The 18,951-nt window shown below is 47.8% G+C and overlaps 2 protein-coding genes across 2 annotated transcripts in view; one reads left to right on the forward strand and one right to left on the reverse strand.

The window, feature by feature from the left end:
• Positions 1–14,992, forward strand: part of LOC139367720 (ataxin-1-like) — a 40,099-nt gene extending 25,107 nt beyond the window's left edge. The window contains exons 2-3 of the mRNA XM_071106029.1: positions 12,449–14,136; positions 14,363–14,992. Coding sequence (XP_070962130.1) covers positions 12,577–14,136; positions 14,363–14,806 — 2,004 coding nt within the window. The 5' untranslated portion in view covers positions 12,449–12,576 and the 3' untranslated portion in view covers positions 14,807–14,992. The remainder of the gene's footprint in view (positions 1–12,448; positions 14,137–14,362) is intronic.
• Positions 14,957–15,613, reverse strand: LOC139367355 (keratin-associated protein 12-1-like). Its single transcript, XM_071105557.1, has one exon. The coding sequence runs from the start codon at positions 15,611–15,613 to the stop codon at positions 14,957–14,959; it is 657 nt and encodes a 218-aa protein (XP_070961658.1).
• Between the last annotated feature and the right edge of the window lie 3,338 nt (positions 15,614–18,951).

The following is an 18,951-nucleotide window of genomic DNA, read 5'->3' on the forward strand; positions in this document are numbered from 1 at the left end:
CTCTTTCTAATTGAAGACAACACACACTTGTGTAGAAAGGAGAATATTTGTTTAAAGGGTCAAAGTGGATTGATGGTGTGTGTGTGTGTGCGCGCACGTGCATTTGTCCATCCCTTTCACAGTAAGGTGAGTGGGTGGTAGCGGCAACTGGTCTGCTTATGTGGCTCGTTGCATAGACATGCTTCTCACTGCTAGATATTATTCATTTCCTCAAGTCTATACACACACACACACACACACACACAGTCCCAGTTAGGCACTGACGCTCATACACATGCTGACACACTGACACGCACAGTCTCAAGGCTTCTCAGTGTTCTTCTCACTTTGGTGGGCTTGCTTGTTCTATTTCTCACATACATCGCTGTGTGACAGGGTGTGACTGGCAGCTGTTGCTGGTGTTTCTATTAGTGCTGTGGAGGTAAAGTAGGAAGCAGTCTGGGGGGAGGGGCTTGATCCCCTGGATGACTGCAGCTTGTATGGCCACCAACACTCGGACAACACTCTGGTCAGCAGCCCACTCTAAGGTCAGTTGCTGTACTTTGGATCCATTCATCACAACCAACTCCATCAACCCGTCTGTTCTCTTGTGTTCTCAACTGCTCTTTTTTATGTCTAACTGTTGTTCAGCTAGATTCATTTGACTACTGCATAACAAATTCACCCTTGGAGTTAATTAAGATTCTTTACCCTCTATTCTCTCTTTTTATATCAAAATTGTGATAAGTATTTAAATGGATTGACTTTGAGTTTTTATGAGTGGGAGTGGAGATGTATTGGTGTGGACACACCTGTTGATCTAGTTGTTTATGGAGGAGATCGAATAGCTGAGTCAATCTGGGTCCTCTCTGTGGTCAGATGCTGAATGGAGGTTGTGTCTCATTCTTATGCAGGACACTAGGTTAATACAACACTACGTGTATTTCCTGTGGAGAGCAGTAGTGTAGTGGATGGTAAACTCAAGTAAACGCAGGTTACCCACATTTCGTTTTTTGCTTGACAGTTTACCCACCTTATGCAAAAAAATCCATTGAATGTATAGGGACCATTACTTTTTTCACCGCGGCCAGCAATCAGAGTTTACACACCTTTTTTTGTACCACTACATCACTGGTGGAGAGGATGGAGAGGGGGAGAGGCATTTAGAAAATATTTCACAAATTTCACTTTTACAGTTCACAAATTCCTCAACGACATCAAAGCTTGTTGATATTTTCTAGCATTTGTATTTCTTGATATGCATTACACATGCTTTGAGTATATGTAAAAGCAAAGGATTTGGATGGTCCCTTTCTTTCTAATGAGTGACATTTACTGTAACATTACCACAACCCTCCAACCACAGAGAACAGTCATCTCCAGAATAACAAGGCAATACACTGGTGCCAGCTAATCCCATCATCCAGAGCCACAAGAAGTAAAGAGGGCAAGTCAAGTCATTTCCAATGTGCCTGCCAATCTTCCATCCCACAGCAGCAGAGTGACAGAGGGAACATTTATGCTGACTCTGATGCTCTCTGAGGAAAACCTTTACATATTCACTCTAAAGCTGAAGAAAAACTCCTTCACCTCTCACACAGGAGGGCTGAGAAGGCACACACATGCTCATGCTCACACTCGCTCACACACAGAGGCACGCGCATACACACACACATGCACTGTGCAATAAGAATGTGTGTTGCTGTGTGCGTGTGTGTATGTGTGCATCTGTGTATGCGCGTGTCTCTGTGTGTGAGCGAGTGTGAGCATGAGCATGTGTGTGCCTTCTCAGCCCTCCTGTGTGAGAGGTGAAGGAGTTTTTCTTCAGCTTTAGAGTGAATATGTAAAGGTAAAGGTTTTCCTCAGAGAGCATCAGAGTGCATACTGTCACTAAGAAAGTAATACTAGCTGTATGTTGTGTAGTAAGATGTTAGTAGCCCATGTGCCTCACCCTAATAATTTGGTCCATTTTCCCCACATAATTCAGCCTACTATTCTGACTTGGTGGTGCACATGCACCATATAGCCTGTTTTAGACAAATGTCATATTAAGCGGAGCAGCACAGGGGAACCCAAGAGCAGACTCAGACCAGGAAACAGGGATGAATGAACCAATATATTTATTGTAACACAGGGAGAGACGAGGTGCAGATCCAGGGAAGCTTGGACGAGTTGTAGGAAACCAGATGTGACGGCTGGAGTGAGCTGGGTTGGGACAGGGTAAACAGGTCTGGAGGGGAATCCAAGGGAGTGATGAGTTGAATTCAGAACAGGGTAGCAGGGTGGTTAGATGTGGAACAGGAGACAGGAACCAGAGTCAGAGTCAGAGTCGCAAAACTGCAGTGAGATGAGAAACAGCATCAGGCAAGGAAATAGGCACAGCAGGATCTTAAATAACAGCAAATAGCTAGAAGCATGACAGACTGAACGGAAATTATGATCTGGCAGAGTGGAATTGGCAGGACTGAGTATTTGTAGAGGTCTTGATTATGGACCGGGTTGCAGCTGGTGGGGAACTGCTCTGACTCCAGCACACATGTCTCCAACCAAACAATCACACACAGAGAGAGAAGAAGAGGGAGAGATAGAGAACTGGAATGCTGTAGGTCAAGGAGACACCGGATATCCACTAGGGGGTGTAGCAGCAGCAGATGTGACACCACCCCTCCCCCCCACCTGGTGCACGACCCGGCTTGTCAGTGTGTGAGGTATGGAAATCCTGTAACAGGGATGGGTCCAGAATGTGACGGGGCACCCAGCAGTGCCCCTTAGGCCTGTATCCCTCCCAGTCCACCAGATACTGCCAACCACAAACCCGACGGCGTACATCCAAAAGCCGCCAGACGATATTGGAAGGATGGTCATCGATGAGCCGAGGTGGTGGAGGAGGAGCTGCAGGGTGGACAGGGGACTTGGGCAGACTGGTTTAATCAAAGACACATGGATTGTGGGGTGGATTTTGAGAGAGTCTGTGAGTTTCAGATGCACAGCAGATGAGATAATGATATCTCGCGTTCCTAGGAAACTATGCAGTTTTTTGTTTTTTTACGTGTTATTTCTTACATTAGTACCCCAGGTCATCTTAGGTTTCATTACATACAGTCGAGAAGAACTACTGAATATAAGATCAGCGTCAACTCACCATCAGTACGACCAAGAATATGTTTTTCGCGACGCGGACCCTGTGTTCTGCCTTACAAACAGGACAACGGAGTGGATCCTATGCAGCGACCCAAAAAAACGACTCCGAAAGAGAGGGAAACGAGGCGGTCTTCTGGTCAGACTCCGGAGACGGGCACACCGTGCACCACTCCCTAGCATTCTTCTTGCCAATGTCCAGTCTCTTGACAACAAGGTTGATGAAATCCGAGCAAGGGTAGCATTCCAGAGGGACATCAGAGACTGTAACGTCCTTTGCTTCACTGAAACATGGCTCACTGGAGAGACTCTATCCGAAGCGGTGCAGCCAACGGGTTTCTCCACGCATCGCGCTGACAGAAACAAACATCTTTCTAGTAAGAAGAGGGGCGGGGGCGTATGCCTCATGGCCAACGTGACATGGTGTGATGAAAGAAACATACAGGAACTCAAATCCTTCTGTTCACCTGATTTAGAATTCCTCACAATCAAATGTAGACCGCATTATCTACCAATAGAATTCTCTTCGATTATAATCACAGCCGTATATATCCCCCCCAAAGCAGACACATCGATGGCTCTGAACAAACTTTATTTAACTCTCTGCAAACTGGAAACGATTTATCCGGAGGCTGCATTCATTGTAGCTGGGGATTTTAACAAGGCTAATCTGAAAACAAGACTCCCTAAAATTTATCAGCATATCGATTGCGCAACCAGGGGTGGAAAGACCTTGGATCATTGTTACTCTAACTTCCGCGACGCATATAAGGCCCTGCCCCGCCCCCCTTTCGGAAAAGCTGACCACGACTCCATTTTGTTGATCCCTGCCTACAGACAGAAACTAAAACAAGAGGCTCCCACGCTGAGGTCTGTCCAACGCTGGTCCGACCAAGCTGACTCCACACTCCAAGACTGCTTCCATCACGTGGACTGGGAGATGTTTCGTATTGCATAGCAACGATTAAAACATTCCCTAACCAGAAACCGTGGATTGATGGCAGCATTCGTGTGAAACTGAAAGCGCGAACCACTGCTTTTAATCAGGGCAAGGTGTCTGGTAACATGACCGAATACAAACAGTGCAGCTATTCCCTCCGCAAGGCTATCAAACAAGCTAAGCGCCAGTACAGAGACAAAGTAGAATCTCAATTCAACGACTCAGACACAAGAGGCATGTGGCAGGGTCTACAGTCAATCACGGACTACAGGAAGAAATCCAGCCCAGTCACGGACCAGGATGTCTTGCTCCCAGGCAGACTAAATAACTTTTTTGCCCGCTTTGAGGACAATACAGTGCCACTGGCACGGCCTGCAACGAAAACATGCGGTCTCTCCTTCACTGCAGCCGAGGTGAGTAAGACATTTAAACGTGTTAACCCTCGCAAGGCTGCAGGCCCAGACGGGATCCCCAGCCGCGCCCTCAGAGCATGCGCAGACCAGCTGGCCGGTGTGTTTACGGACATATTCAATCAATCCCTATACCAGTCTGCTGTTCCCACATGCTTCAAGGTTGCCACCATTGTTCCTGTTCCCAAGAAAGCTAAGGTAACTGAGCTAAACGACTACCGCCCCGTAGCACTCACATCCGTCATCATGAAGTGCTTTGAGAGACTAGTCAAGGACCATATCACCTCCACCCTACCTGACACCCTAGACCCACTCCAATTTGCTTACCGCCCAAATAGGTCCACAGACGATGCAATCTCAACCACACTGCACACTGCCCTAACCCATCTGGACAAGAGGAATACCTATGTGAGAATGCTGTTCATCGACTACAGCTCGGCATTCAACACCATAGTACCCTCCAAGCTCGTCATCAAGCTCGAGACCCTGGGTCTCGACCCCGCCCTGTGCAACTGGGTACTGGACTTCCTGACGGGCCGCCCCCAGGTGGTGAGGGTAGGCAACAACATCTCCTCCCCGCTGATCCTCAACACTGGGGCCCCACAAGGGTGCGTTCTGAGCCCTCTCCTGTACTCCCTGTTCGCCCACGACTGCGTGGCCATGCACGCCTCCAACTCAATCATCAAGTTTGCGGACGACACAACAGTGGTAGGCTTGATTACCAACAACGACGAGACGGCCTACAGGGAGGAGGTGAGGGCCCTCGGAGTGTGGTGTCAGGAAAATAACCTCACACTCAACGTCAACAAAACTAAGGAGATGATTGTGGACTTCAGGAAACAGCAGAGGGAACACCCCCATATCCACATCGATGGAACAGTAGTGGAGAGGGTAGCAAGTTTTAAGTTCCTCGGCATACACATCACAGACAAACTGAATTGGTCCACTCACACAGACAGCATCGTGAAGAAGGCGCAGCAGCGCCTCTTCAACCTCAGGAGGCTGAAGAAATTTGGCTTGTCACCAAAAGCACTCACAAACTTCTACAGATGCACAATCGAGAGCATCCTGGCGGGCTGTATCAACGCCTGGTATGGCAACTGCACCGCCCTCAACCGTAAGGCTCTCCAGAGGGTAGTGAGGTCTGCACAACGCATCACCGGGGGCAAACTACCTGCCCTCCAGGACACCTACACCACCCGATGTCACAGGAAGGCCATAAAGATCATCAAGGACATCAACCACCCGAGCCACTGCCTGTTCACCCCGCTATCATCCAGAAGGCGAGGTCAGTACAGGTGCATCAAAGCTGGGACCGAGAGACTGAAAAACAGCTTCTATCTCAAGGCCATCAGACTGTTAAACAGCCACCACTACCACTGAGTGGCTGCTGCCAACACACTGACACTGACTCAACTCCAGCCACTTTAATAATGGGAATTGATGGGAAATGATGTAAATATATCACTAGCCACTTTAAACAATGCTACCTTATATAATGTTACTTACCCTACATTATTCATCTCATATGCATACGTATATACTGTACTCTATATCATCGACTGTATCCTTATGTAATACATGTATCACTAGCCACTTTAAACTATGCCACTTTGTTTACATACTCATCTCATTTGTACATACTGTACTCGATACCATCTACTGTATCTTGCCTATGCTGCTCTGTACCATCACTCATTCATATATCCTTATGTACATATTCTTTATCCCCTTACACTGTGTACAAGACAGTAGTTTTGGAATTGTTAGTTAGATTACTTGTTATTACTGCATTGTCGGAACTAGAAGCACAAGCATTTCGCTACACTCGCATTAACATCTGCTAACCATGTGTATGTGACAAATAACATTTGATTTGATTTGATATGACGAATCTCAAATGGACCAATGAATCGGGGCACTAGTTTCTGGAAGCCACTTTCAAGGGCAAGTCCTTAGACAAGAGCCATACCTTTTGGCCTGGAGTGTAGACTGGAGCTGAAGCACGGTGACGGTTAGGCTGGGATTGGGTCCTGGTGGAGGCACGAAGAAGAGCAGCCCGGGCCCTCCTCCAGGTGCGATGACAATGGTGCATATGGTCCTGGACCGAGGGCACCGCTACCTCGACCTCTTGGGCAGGGAACAAGGGGGGTTGGTAACACAGGGCACACTCAAAGGGTGACATACCTGATGAGGCGTTGATGAGGGTATTGTGGGCATATTCCACTCAGGGTAACTGGGCACTCCAGGAGGAAGGGTTATCCAAAGTCACACAGCTAACATTAATACCAAGTGCTGTGCAGAAGGCTCTCCATACCTGGGATATAAACTGGGGTCCCCTGTCAGAAACAATGTCAATAGGGATGCCAGCAGGTCAGCAGTCTCCCTGGAGGAAGGAAGCTTGGAGAAGGGAAGGAAGTGAGCCGCTTTGGATAATTGGTCAATAATAGTGAGGCTGACTGAGTTATTGTTGGGAGAAGGCCAGTGACGAAGTCCAGGGATATGTGTGACCAGGGGTGACTGGGTATGGGAAGAGGGCGAGGCAGACCGGACGTAGGTTTGGTGGAGGTTTTGTTCCAGGCACAGACCGAGCAGGCTGAGATGAATTCCCAAGCGTCTTTTTCCATGGTGGGCCACCAAAATCGCTGACGCAGGAAGGCGACAGTCCGGTTCATGCCAGGGTGACACGTGAGGTGAGTAGAATGGGCCCACTGAAGAACTTCAGAGCGAACTGAATCTGGCACAAACAGAGCCTTACTAGGACCGTTACCTGGGTCAAGTTGGTTCTGCCCTGCCGAGAGTTCAGACGTTTGGCGGTCTAGATGTAGGATAGGTTTTTATGATCCGTCCACACAATGAAGGGGAGAACCGAGCCCTATAACCAGTGACGCCACTCCTCAAGAGCCAGCTTCATGGCCAGAAGTTCCCGGTTACCTATGTCAAAATGTCTCTCTACAGGTGAGAGCTTGCGGGACAAGGCACATGGATGGAGCTTCTGATCAGAGGGTGAACATTAAGACAGGACAGCATCTACCCCAGTGTCGGAAGCATCCACCTTGAGGACAAACTGGAGTTCTGGGTCTGGCTGTGTAAGGACAGGAGCGGAAGTGAAGTGGTGCTTGAGTTTCCGGAACCCTGCTTCTGCCTCTGGGGACCAGTGGAACGGAATGGAGGTGGTGAGAGGAGCTGCCAAACGGCTGTAGTCACGGATGAAACGTCTGTAAAAATTGGAAAACCCCAGAAAATGCTGTAGCTGCTTCAGATTAGAGGGGCAAAGGCCACTCTGTGACTGCCCTAACCTTGGCAGGGTCCATTTGTAGCTGTCCTTGTATAATAATGTAACCCAAAAAGGACACAGAGGAAATATGAAACTCACATTTCTCAGCCTTAACAAAATGTTTATTCTCCAACAGCTGTTGGAGGACTTGGTGAACGCCTTGCTTGTGAGCCTCAAGGTTTTTGAAAAAAGAATGTCATCCACATAGACAAAAACAAAGCATCCAATAACATCCCTCAAAACTTCATTCACCAGGCTCTGAAAAACAGCAGGGGCGTTAGTGAGACCAAACGGCATGACCAAATACTCAAACTGTCCAAATGGTGTGTTGAACACCGTTTTCCTCCTCTCTGATGCGGACAAGGTGGTAGGCATTCTGGAGCTCGAGTTTAGTGAAAACCGTGACACCATGGAGGGGCAAAAGCAGAGCTGATGAGTGGCAAGGGATACTTGTTCCTGACAGTGATGCTATTCTATGCACGGCCTCAATGACCCATCTTTTTCTTGACAAAGAAAACCCCAGCTCCCACCGGAGAGGAAGAAGGCCTGACATGTCCTACAGCCAGGGAATCCTGGATGTATTCCTCCATAGCCTCTTGCTCAGGGCAAGAGAGGTTATAAAACCTGCTACTGGGGAGAGGAGCGCCAGGCTGAAGATCTATAGCGCAGTCGTACGGCCGATGAGGCGGCAGAGATGGGGTGGGGTGCTTACTGAACACAGGAGCTAGACCGTGATACTCTGGAGGAACACAAGACAGATCCGGGGGTTCTGGAATGGACTGGTGTACAGACAAGGCAGGTGGAAGGTCAGAATGTAGACAATTGGAATGACAAAAGGTACTCCAAGGAGTTACTCTCCCGGTAGTCCAGTCAATCTGTGGGTTGTGTAGTTTTAAACATGGATGGCCCAGAACCAGGGGAGATTGATTTGATTATGTGGAAACTGATCTTTTCCTGGTGATTACCAGAGAGACGCAGGATGACTGGAATGGTTCTCTCACAGACACGGAAGAGAAGCTTACCATTGAGAGTATTGGCATCGAGAGGTGCGTTAAGTGAAACGGTGTCCAGGCCCAACTGGTTAACAACGCCTCGGTCCAGAAAGCTCTCGTCGGCACCAGAATCTATAAGAGCAGATAGAGGAAAAGCCTGGCTCTGCCACACAAGGTTGGCCTCAAACAGGGGGGTCTGGGGGAAGATGGGCCGGCAATTTAACGCAACAGTATTTCCCCCATAACGGCCGAGCCTCCTCTTACTGGACGCAGGGAACAAGTGGAGACCAGGTGGCCAGCCTGGCCACAATATAGACAGCTCCTAGTATAGATACGCCGCTGCCTCTCCTCTGGAGATAGACGGGATAGCAGGGTGGTGAGATGTGGAACAGGAGACAGGAACCAGAGTCAGAGTCAGAGCTGCAAAACTGCAGTGAGAGGAGAAACAGCGTCAGACAAGGAAATGGGCACAGCAGGATCTTAAATAACAACAAATGGCTAGAAGCATGACTGACTGAACGGATATTACGATCTGGCAGAGTGGAAGTTGCAGGACTGAGTATTTGTAGAGGTTTTGTTATAGAATGGGTTGCAGCTGGTGGGGAACTGCTATGACTCCAGCACACCTGTCTCCAACCACACAATCACACACACAGAGAGAGAAGAAGAGGGAGAGGGAGAGAACTGGGGGAATGGCTGCAGGTCAAGGAGACACCGGATGTCCAATAGGGGGTGTAGCAGGAGCAGATGTGACATATCATCATCAAATATTATAAGAGTTTTCATTGTCTGCTTATATGCCTCCTTTATTTATCCTACTGTTCTGACTTAGTGAACAGGGATAATACTGTAAGAACGGCCCATGTTCTGAATTCTGTCGCTGTACATTTCAAAAGTGCTGAACAAATAGTTATATTGACTATGTCAGCCCTAGCTCACTCATTAATGTCTTATTCGAAATTACGGATTGCCTCTTATCTGCTCGTCGCTGCTTGTATTATCTGCTCGTATGCCATAGTTAGTATATCTCAATTGTCCGTAAAAAAACACATTTGTTTGAGCAAGTCAGCCATATCAGCTATGTTTAGGCAGTAAATGAGGTTGAATTAACTGTTTCACTGCCAGACAAGGCTCCGCTGATAGCCAGGTGTAGTAGTGGTAAGAAGTTGGGACAGCTGTAGGGACTCTTCTGTTGGGACAGCTTTATGTAGGCCTTAACAGTTTGTGGCCACCATTTGTCACCGTTATAGTGCAGTTAATGTATTGTTTAGTGTTGTGTAGTGGCTTTGCTGGCATGCATTTTTTTTCCCAACCAAGATTTACATGCCTAATGATGGCGGGTAGCGAGACAGGGAGAATTGTCAGTCGGGGCAGACAGTCGGGGCAGACAGCCGTGCGGGCTAGCCGAGTAGTGAGTGTTGGAGAGTTCTGGTGGGCGGTGGGCGTTATGTGGCGGTGGCAGTAACAGCGGCGGGAGCTGTGCTGGTGGGGCGGTGGAGAATTCATACCCCTTGACTTACTCAACATTTTATTATGTTACAGAATTCAAAATTCATCATTTTTCTCTCACTTATCTACACATAATACCCCATAATGACAAAGTGAAAACGTGTTTTTAAACAATTTTGCAAATGTATTTAAAATCAAGTACAGAAATATCCATTTACATAAATATTCACACCCCTGAGTCAAAACCCATGGGGCAGTGCACAATTGGCCTAGCGTTGTCCGGTTTAGGGAGGGTTTGGCCGGCAGGGATATCCTTGTCTCATCGCCCACTAGTGACTCCTGTGGCAGGCCAGGCGCAGTGCATGCTGACCAGGTCACTAGGTGTACAGTGTTTCCTCCAACACATTTGTGCGGCTGGCTTCTGGGTTAGATGTGTGCTGTGTTAAGAAGCAGTGCGGCTTGGTTGGGTTCTGTTTCGGAGGACGCATGGCTCTCGACCTTTACATCTCCCGAGTCTGTACGGGAGTTGTAGTGATGAGACAAGACAGTAACTACTGACAATTGGATACCATGAAAAATGGAGTAAAGAAAATATGGAGAGTGGTACTCAGTAATATGTTGGATTGGATTTGCTTCAAACATAAGACTTTGTATTCAGGACAAAAAGTGAATTGCTTTGCCACATTTTTTGCAGTATAACCTTAGTGCCTTGTTGCAAACAGGATGTATGTTTTGAAATGTTTTATTCTGTACAGGCTTCCTTCTTTTCACTCTGTCAATTAGGCTAGTACTGTGGAGTAACTAGAATGTTGTTGATCTATCCTCAGTTTTCTCCTATCACAGCCATTAAACGCTGAAACTGTTTTAAAGTCACCATTGGCCTCATGGTGAAATCCTTGAGTGGTTTCCTTCCTCTTCGGCAACTGCGTTAGGAATAACTCCTGTATCTTTGTAGTGACTGGAGGTATTGATACACCATCCAAACTGTAATTAATAACTTCACCATGCTCAAAGGGATATTCAATGTCTGGGGTACAGAGATAAGGTAGTCATTCAAAAATTCTGAAAACCCTATTAGTCCATGCATTTTATTATATGACTTGTTACCTCTGAACTTATTTAGGCTTGCCGTAACAAAGGGATTGAATACTTATTGACTCAAGATGTTTCATTTTCAAATTTTTTATAATTTGTAAAAATTTAGAACCACATAATTCCCCTTTATTAACGTTATGGGGTATTGTGTGTAGACAAAACAATCTAAATGTAATCCATTTTAAACTCCGGCTGTAAGAAAACAAAATGTAGAAAAAGTCAAGGGGTGTGAATACTTTCTGAAGGCACAAAATAGAGGTAAACACACACATACTCGAACACAAACCACCCTTGGTGATATCAACAGTGTTCCTCTCAGCTTAGGGTGGGTGGTGACCAGCTCTGTCCATCGCAGGGGGAGTGAGATAGAGTTATAGCAGCCTGAGGGGTGTGTGTGTGTGTGTGTGTTTGTGTGTGTGTGTGCGTGTGTGCCTCCATGCGTGTGTAAGAAAGTGTGTGTACCTGCGGTAGTAAATAGGACATAGAGGAACAGCCCTCAGGGGTGTGAGGGAGGCGCTTCATGAGAATAAACCATATCTCTATGTTCCATCCTCAGAGAGAGAGAGATGAAACGCCTCCTGCTGGGAGTTTATACAGCATGTGTGTTTTTACAGATATACTGCACTGCCTCCGAACTGCACTGTTCGCACAATGTGCAGCGTATTTTTAGAAATTTTGTGGGAGTTCATGTGCTTTTTGAATGAGACCAATAAACTGGGTAGTTTCAGTCCCGACCACATTACCAGCAATGTAATTAATATGTGTAGCAACTACAACGATCGCGAACTGTAGTTGGTGAGCAAGAGTTGGCCCACTGGAGTTGATAGAATAGGCGTTCTGGTTGGGATTCATTGTCTGAAGTTCTATTGACATCAGAGACTCCAGGCTGTCTAATCAAATCTGCATTGCTGTATTACAGAATGTGCACAGGGGAGAGAAAACATTCTCTGCCTGTATCTGTGTCAGGTGTTGGTTTGTTTGTGTGTATCAGAGCAGTCTGACTGCTAAGTCCTGACAACTCTTGACAGCTAGGCCTGACAGACTGTCCACATTTCACTCTGATATGTACACACTTCACTCAATCTCTCTTTCTCTCTGCCCCCCTCCCACTTCCTCACTTTGTCTCCCTCACTCTCTCACCTCCTGCCCTGTCTCTCTGTGGTTACAGTGATCTGACAGTGATGCCGTGTCAAGGCCCATCCCTCTCTCTGCGCCCCTTTTTATCCCTTGAGGCCCATGTGACCTAGCCATCGCCCAAACACAGGGGCCCGTGCCCGCCGCCGCTGGCACCCACCCATGAATCCCAGCCCTGACCGCGGCAAAGAGTGCCTCCCCCCTAAGAAGAGGGAGTTCCGGGATGGTTCGGCCAACCAGCACCCCCCCCTGGACGAGTTCAAACCACCCGCCACGCCCCCCAGGACCCGGCCCTCAAGCAGCTCAGGAAGGGGGGAGGGGGGCAGGGGGAGCAGCGAAGAGGCTTTGACGAACCGCCACAGCCTGCTACCCTCTATCCCACCCCCCCTCCCATCCCCGTGTATCCCCCTCCCTCTGCCATGGCACCTGGCCTACCCCTCCTCCGTCCCCTTTCTCTTCCTCAAAGACCAGGTAGGGAAGAGGGATGATCTTCTCCCCACCCCCTTCCCCCATCACTCCAGGTGTCTCCAAGGTGAAATCCTGCCACCCTCCCCCTCCTCATCCTCTTCCTCCTTTAAGAGTCCCTTCCCCACTGAATCAAGAGACATGTGGTCCTATTTCAACACAGGCCGAAGGGACTACAGCTCCTCTCTTTTCTCCCCCTCTTACCTGTTCAGCCAGCCCTCCCTCTACCCCCGTGACCACTCCCTGACTGAGGGCAGACACAGGTACCTGGGCAAAAGGCCCAACGGGCTGGACGTGCCAGGCAGCAGGACTGCCTCTGCATCTAGGGTGGCACTCCCCTCAGGAGAGTACAGGAACGAACCCAGCGGCAGTGCCAGGCTGGGCGGCAGCCCCCACGGTTCCCATGCCAACGGGAGACGGAGACACCAGGAGGTTCCCACAGGGCGTTTCGAGCAGTTTGCAGGTTTCCGAGATTTCCAAGCGACGCCTCCGGAGGGCCCTGACTCACATTCCTCTCTGCAGGACAGGGATCCCTGTGGGACGCCAAAGGCTGGGATTTCCACCCTGATCCCCACTAGTCCCCAGCCCCATGGGGCAGAGACCCGGGCAGGGAGAGGGGAGCTACTGGACCCCCTGGGGGGCTCTGTGGCGGAGGCTCATGTCTACTACTCCCTGGCTTCTGTTTACTCCACCCTGCAGCCCAGCCAGCTCAGTACCCAGGCCCAGGCTCAGCGCTACCCGCTGTACAGCCCCTCAGGCAGCTCTCTGTATGGCCTGCACACCATGAGGAACTCACAGCACTCAACCCAGGGGCAGCTCAACAGCCACAGCACAGAGAAAGACAGAGAACGAGACAGACAACAAGAACAAGAGCGAGAAAGAGAGCCTGAAGGAGACAGAGACATCAGAGAGATAGACAATAAAAGAGACGGAAATAAAGACAGCAGAGAGCTCTCTCCTGGGCAGCAGTACTCGCGTCCCCTTGCCTCCCCCTTCCTTCCCCACATGACCGCCTCACCCTCTGCCCCCCACCACATCCCCCCAGCGCTCCTACCTCACTTTGCCAAGGGTTCTCTGATTGAGCTGGTGGGGGGTCGTTTGAAGCGTGTGGAAGAGCTGAGGACGGAGGACTTCCTGAGGAGTGCTGACACCTCCCCAGAGTTCCACCTGAGCACCTGCACCGTGCTGCTTATCGGCCCCAGCAACACACACGGCTTCAACCACCTGCAGGTCCTTCTCACAGACAGCAACACTCAGGTCAGGGGCTCATCGAGTCACTGCTGAACAATAAATTACATTTATTTACAAAAGGCACTAGTAAAGCTAACGTTTTTAATCTGCTCTATTCACGTAATGTAAACATGTGACAAATTTCCTTTCAACAACAATAGTTGAAATTATTAATTGAAATTCCTATCCTTAGTAAAAACTATGTAGATGCCAGCATAGTTGTGAATATGTTGTTGTTGTTCTGTGCATGTAGGAGTTACTGACGGTTCTGGTGGAGTACCCGTTCTTCGTGCGTGACCGCGGCTGGTCTTCCTGCTGTCCCCAGAGAACCGCCCAGCTCTACGGCCTGTCCTGCCGCCAGCTCAGCGAGGGAGACATCTGCTTGGCCCTCACCCCCTTACACACACGCACAGTCCCCCGGGGCCACAGGACACACACCCAGGCCAGGGCCAGCACACACAGGGAGGATATGCCCCCTCCTCTCCCTCCTCCTCCTCTTCCTCATCCCTCCCCTGTTCTTGTCCCTCCTCCTCTCCCTCCTCTCCCTCCTCCCCCTGTAGACCCCCCCACCCAGGAGCAGCCACGTCCACGCAAGAGGCGATGGTCAGCCCCCGACCTCCTTCCTCCCACCGGAACTACTGGGCTTGACAAGACCACCAATTTACCTCACGGCTCCAAGCAGAGGAAGTGGCAGTAGAGCGCACACGCAAGCACAAATACACCCTCCTTGTGTGAGAGCACGAGGCAGGGTTGCAGGGAAGGACATAGAACAGGCAACTTTAAGGGTGCCCACACTGCTGCCCAAAGCATGAGCCCATACCCCTCTTTCCCATCTCCCAATCTCTGCTTAACACAACTCAGACAGCGGTCTGAGGGGCAGCGGTCTGAGGGGCAGCGGTCTGAGGGGCAGCGGTCTGAGTGGCAGCGGTCTGATGTGCAGCGGTCTGAGGGGCAGCAGTCTGAGGTCTGAAGGGCAGCGGTCTGAGGGGCAGCGGTCTGAGGGGCAGCAGTCTGAGGGGCAGCGGTCTGAGGGGCAGCGGTCTGAGGGGCAGCGGTCTGAGGGGCAGCGGTCTGAGGGGCAGCGGTCTGAGGGGAAGCAGTCTGAGGGGCAGCGGTCTGAGGGGCAGCGGTCTGAGGGGCAGCGGTCTGAGGGGCAGCGGTCTGAGGGGCAGCGGTCTGAGGGGCAGCAGTCTGAGGAGCAGCGGTCTGAGGGGCAGCGGTCTGAGGGGCAGCGGTCTGAGGGGAAGCGGTCTGAGGGGCAGCGGTCTGAGGGGCAGCGGTCTGAGGGGCAGCGGTCTGAGGGGCAGCGGTCTGAGGGGCAGCAGTCTGAGGAGCAGTGGTCTGAGGGGCAGCGGTCTGAGGGGCAGCGGTCTGAGGGGCAGCGGTCTGAGGGGCAGCGGTCTGAGGGGCAGCAGTCTGAGGGGCAGCGGTCTGAGGGGCAGTGGTCTGAGGGGCAGCAGTCTGAGGGGCAGCAGTCTGAGGGGCAGCAGTCTGAGCTCCACATTGACAGTATGAGATGTTTAGTGAGAATCAAGCACTTGTTTGTGTTCACTCTGTTTTCATAATGGTTGTCCCACACCCATACTGACAGTGTTTTCTGCAGGGTATCGATTTTCAATCAGTGTGAAAGTAAACTGTATTAAAGAAGTCTATCACAGATACTGTATATACACTGCCCTCTGTAATTATTGGGAAAGCGACAATTTTGTTGTTGTTTTGACTCTGTACTCCAGCACTTTGTATGTGAAATGATACAATGAATATGAGGTTAAAGTGCAGACTGCCACTTTAATTTGAGAGCATTTGAATCCATACCAGGTGAACCGTTTAGAAATTACAGTGCTTTTAGTCCCCCCATTTTAGGGGACCAAAAGTATATATTAACTTATATGCATTAATGTTGTCAAAAGTTTAGTATTTGGTCCCATACTCCTTGCACGCATCAAGCTCGTGACTCTACAAACTTGTTGGCTGCATTAGCTGTTTGTGCCCAGTAGAAATGAATGGTAAATAATGTATTGTGTAATTTTGGAGTTAGAGAATGTTTCTGAACACTTCTACATTAATGTGGATGCTAACATGATTACAGGTAGTCCTGTATGAATCGTGAATAATGATGAGTGATGCACAAATATCATACCCCCAAGACATGCTAACCTCTCACTATTACAATAACAGAGGAGGTTAACATTTTATATCATACCCCCAAGACATGCTAACCTCTCACTATTACAATAACAGAGGAGGTTAGCATTTTATATCATACCCCCAAGACATGCTAACCTCTCACTATTACAATAACAGAGGAGGTTAGCATTTTATATCATACCCCCAAGACATGCTAACCTCTCACTATTACAATAACAGAGGAGGTTAGCATTTTATATCATACCCCCAAGACATGCTAACCTCTCACTATTACAATAACAGAGGAGGTTAGCATTTTATATCATACCCCCAAGACATGCTAACCTCTCACTATTACAATAACAGAGGAGGTTAGCATTTTATATCATACCCCCAAGACATGCTAACCTCTCACTATTACAATAACAGAGGAGGTTAGCATTTTATATCATACCCCCAAGACATGCTAACCTCTCACTATTACAATAACAGAGGAGGTTAGCATTTTATATCATACCCCCAAGACATGCTAACCTCTCACTATTACAATAACAGAGGAGGTTAACATTTTATATCATACCCCCAAGACATGCTAACCTCTCACTATTACAATAACAGAGGAGGTTAGCATTTTATATCATACCCCCAAGACATGCTAACCTCTCACTATTACAATAACAGAGGAGGTTAGCATTTTATATCATACCCCCAAGACATGCTAACCTCTCACTATTACAATAACAGAGGAGGTTAACATTTTATATCATACCCCCAAGACATGCTAACCTCTCACTATTACAATAACAGAGGAGGTTAGCATTTTATATCATACCCCCAAGACATGCTAACCTCTCACTATTACAATAACAGAGGAGGTTAGCATTTTATATCATACCCCCAAGACATGCTAACCTCTCACTATTACAATAACAGAGGAGGTTAGCATTTTATATCATACCCCCAAGACATGCTAACCTCTCACTATTACAATAACAGAGGAGGTTAGCATTTTATATCATACCCCCAAGACATGCTAACCTCTCACTATTACAATAACAGAGGAGGTTAGCATTTTATATCATACCCCCAAGACATGCTAACCTCTCACTATTACAATAACAGAGGAGGTTAGCATTTTATATCATACCCCCAAGACATGCTAACCTCTCACTATTACAATAACAGAGGAGGTTAACATTTTATATCATACCCCCAAGACATGCTAACCTCTCACTATTACAATAACAGAGGAGGTTAGCATTTTATATCATACCCCCAAGACATGCTAACCTCTCACTATTACAATAACAGAGGAGGTTAGCATTTTATATCATACCCCCAAGACATGCTAACCTCTCACTATTACAATAACAGAGGAGGTTAGCATTTTATTTCTATTGATTTTTTAAGTCACAAGCTTGATGTACTCATTGCTTGTTAGGAATATGGGACCAAATAATAACTTTTGACTACTTTAATACACATATAAGTGAATTTGTCCCAATACTTTTGGTCCCCTATACGTCATTTCTATAAGATTCACCTGATATGGATGAAAATACTCTCAGATTAAAGCTGGCAGTCTGCACTTACCTCATAGTCATTGTATCATTTCACATCCAAAGTTCTGGAGTACAGAGCCCCAAAAAATGACTATATATTACATCACAGAGGTTCTATGCTAAACTGATTTAATGCAACCTCTCTGATTGTCACTTTCGCAATGTGTTCTCAGTTTTAAATCTTCTAGCTTCTTCTGAGCCGAAGTCTGTCAGCCGGTCGGTCGGTGGATCTGGGCAGGCAAGGTGAATGAAAGTATCAGCAACACTTTGCCTTTTTACTATTCTCGTTATCGGGGGGTCATGTCAATCGCTTGTTCGCCAAGGCATTGCCCTTGTTCCTAACAATGTCTCAGCAAAGGGAAAAACACTCATGAAAAGTTCGTAACAGACAGTCCCCTCCCACACAGACGGGTCTGTGTCACCTCGCCTCGAAACTAAGTGTTTTTCTATTAAAAGAAAAAAAAGAAAAAAAAAAGGCTAGATAGAGGGAGAGTAATGGTGCTAATTACAGGTTTAAACACGATGCTTTGTGAACAGACATTTGACCCCTAGGTACTGTAGGGTGGCAGGTAGCCTAGCAGTTAGAGCGTTGAGCCAGGACCTGAAAGGTTCGAAAGTCGCTGGTTTGAATACCCGGGCCGTTAAGGTGAAAAATCTGTCAGTGTGCCCTTAACCCTAATTCTCTCCAGGGTCGCTGTACTACTGTGGTTGACCCTGTAAAACACATTTCACTGCACCTACTTGGTGTATGTGAACATATTTATTTATTTTACTGTACTCTGTACCCCTTCTGTTCCCCTTTCTTTTCTCCATGTCCTGTATGTGTTGGAGCGCAGGGAAAAATGATTGAAAGTATTTTAAAGCTCAGATACGGGTATCTTTTTCAGCACACTCTTTCACTTTAGTTTTTGAACTTTTTTTTGTCCATTTGTTTGTTTTATTCTTTGTAAATGTTATAGCTATAAAAAATATATTTTTTTTAAAATTGTGTGTCTGTTATATAATGTTTGCTAGAAATAATAATATTAAAAAAGCTTTATAGATTTATACTGAATGAGGTGAATTTCTTCCCATATAAGATGTTGATTTGCTTCATGTCATTGGAAAGAGAGAATATCCAATTCTCCCATATTATGGTATATCATTATAATTC

The sequence above is a fragment of the Oncorhynchus clarkii genome, chromosome 16 (genome assembly GCF_045791955.1).
Source record: "Oncorhynchus clarkii lewisi isolate Uvic-CL-2024 chromosome 16, UVic_Ocla_1.0, whole genome shotgun sequence".
Taxonomy (NCBI): Eukaryota; Metazoa; Chordata; class Actinopteri; order Salmoniformes; family Salmonidae; genus Oncorhynchus; species Oncorhynchus clarkii.

What these genes read in the sequence shown, in the direction of transcription:
- LOC139367355 (XM_071105557.1), bottom strand. Translation starts at nt 15,613, where the DNA reads ATGTGGAGCTCAGACTGCTGCCCCTCAGACTGCTGCCCCTCAGACTGC.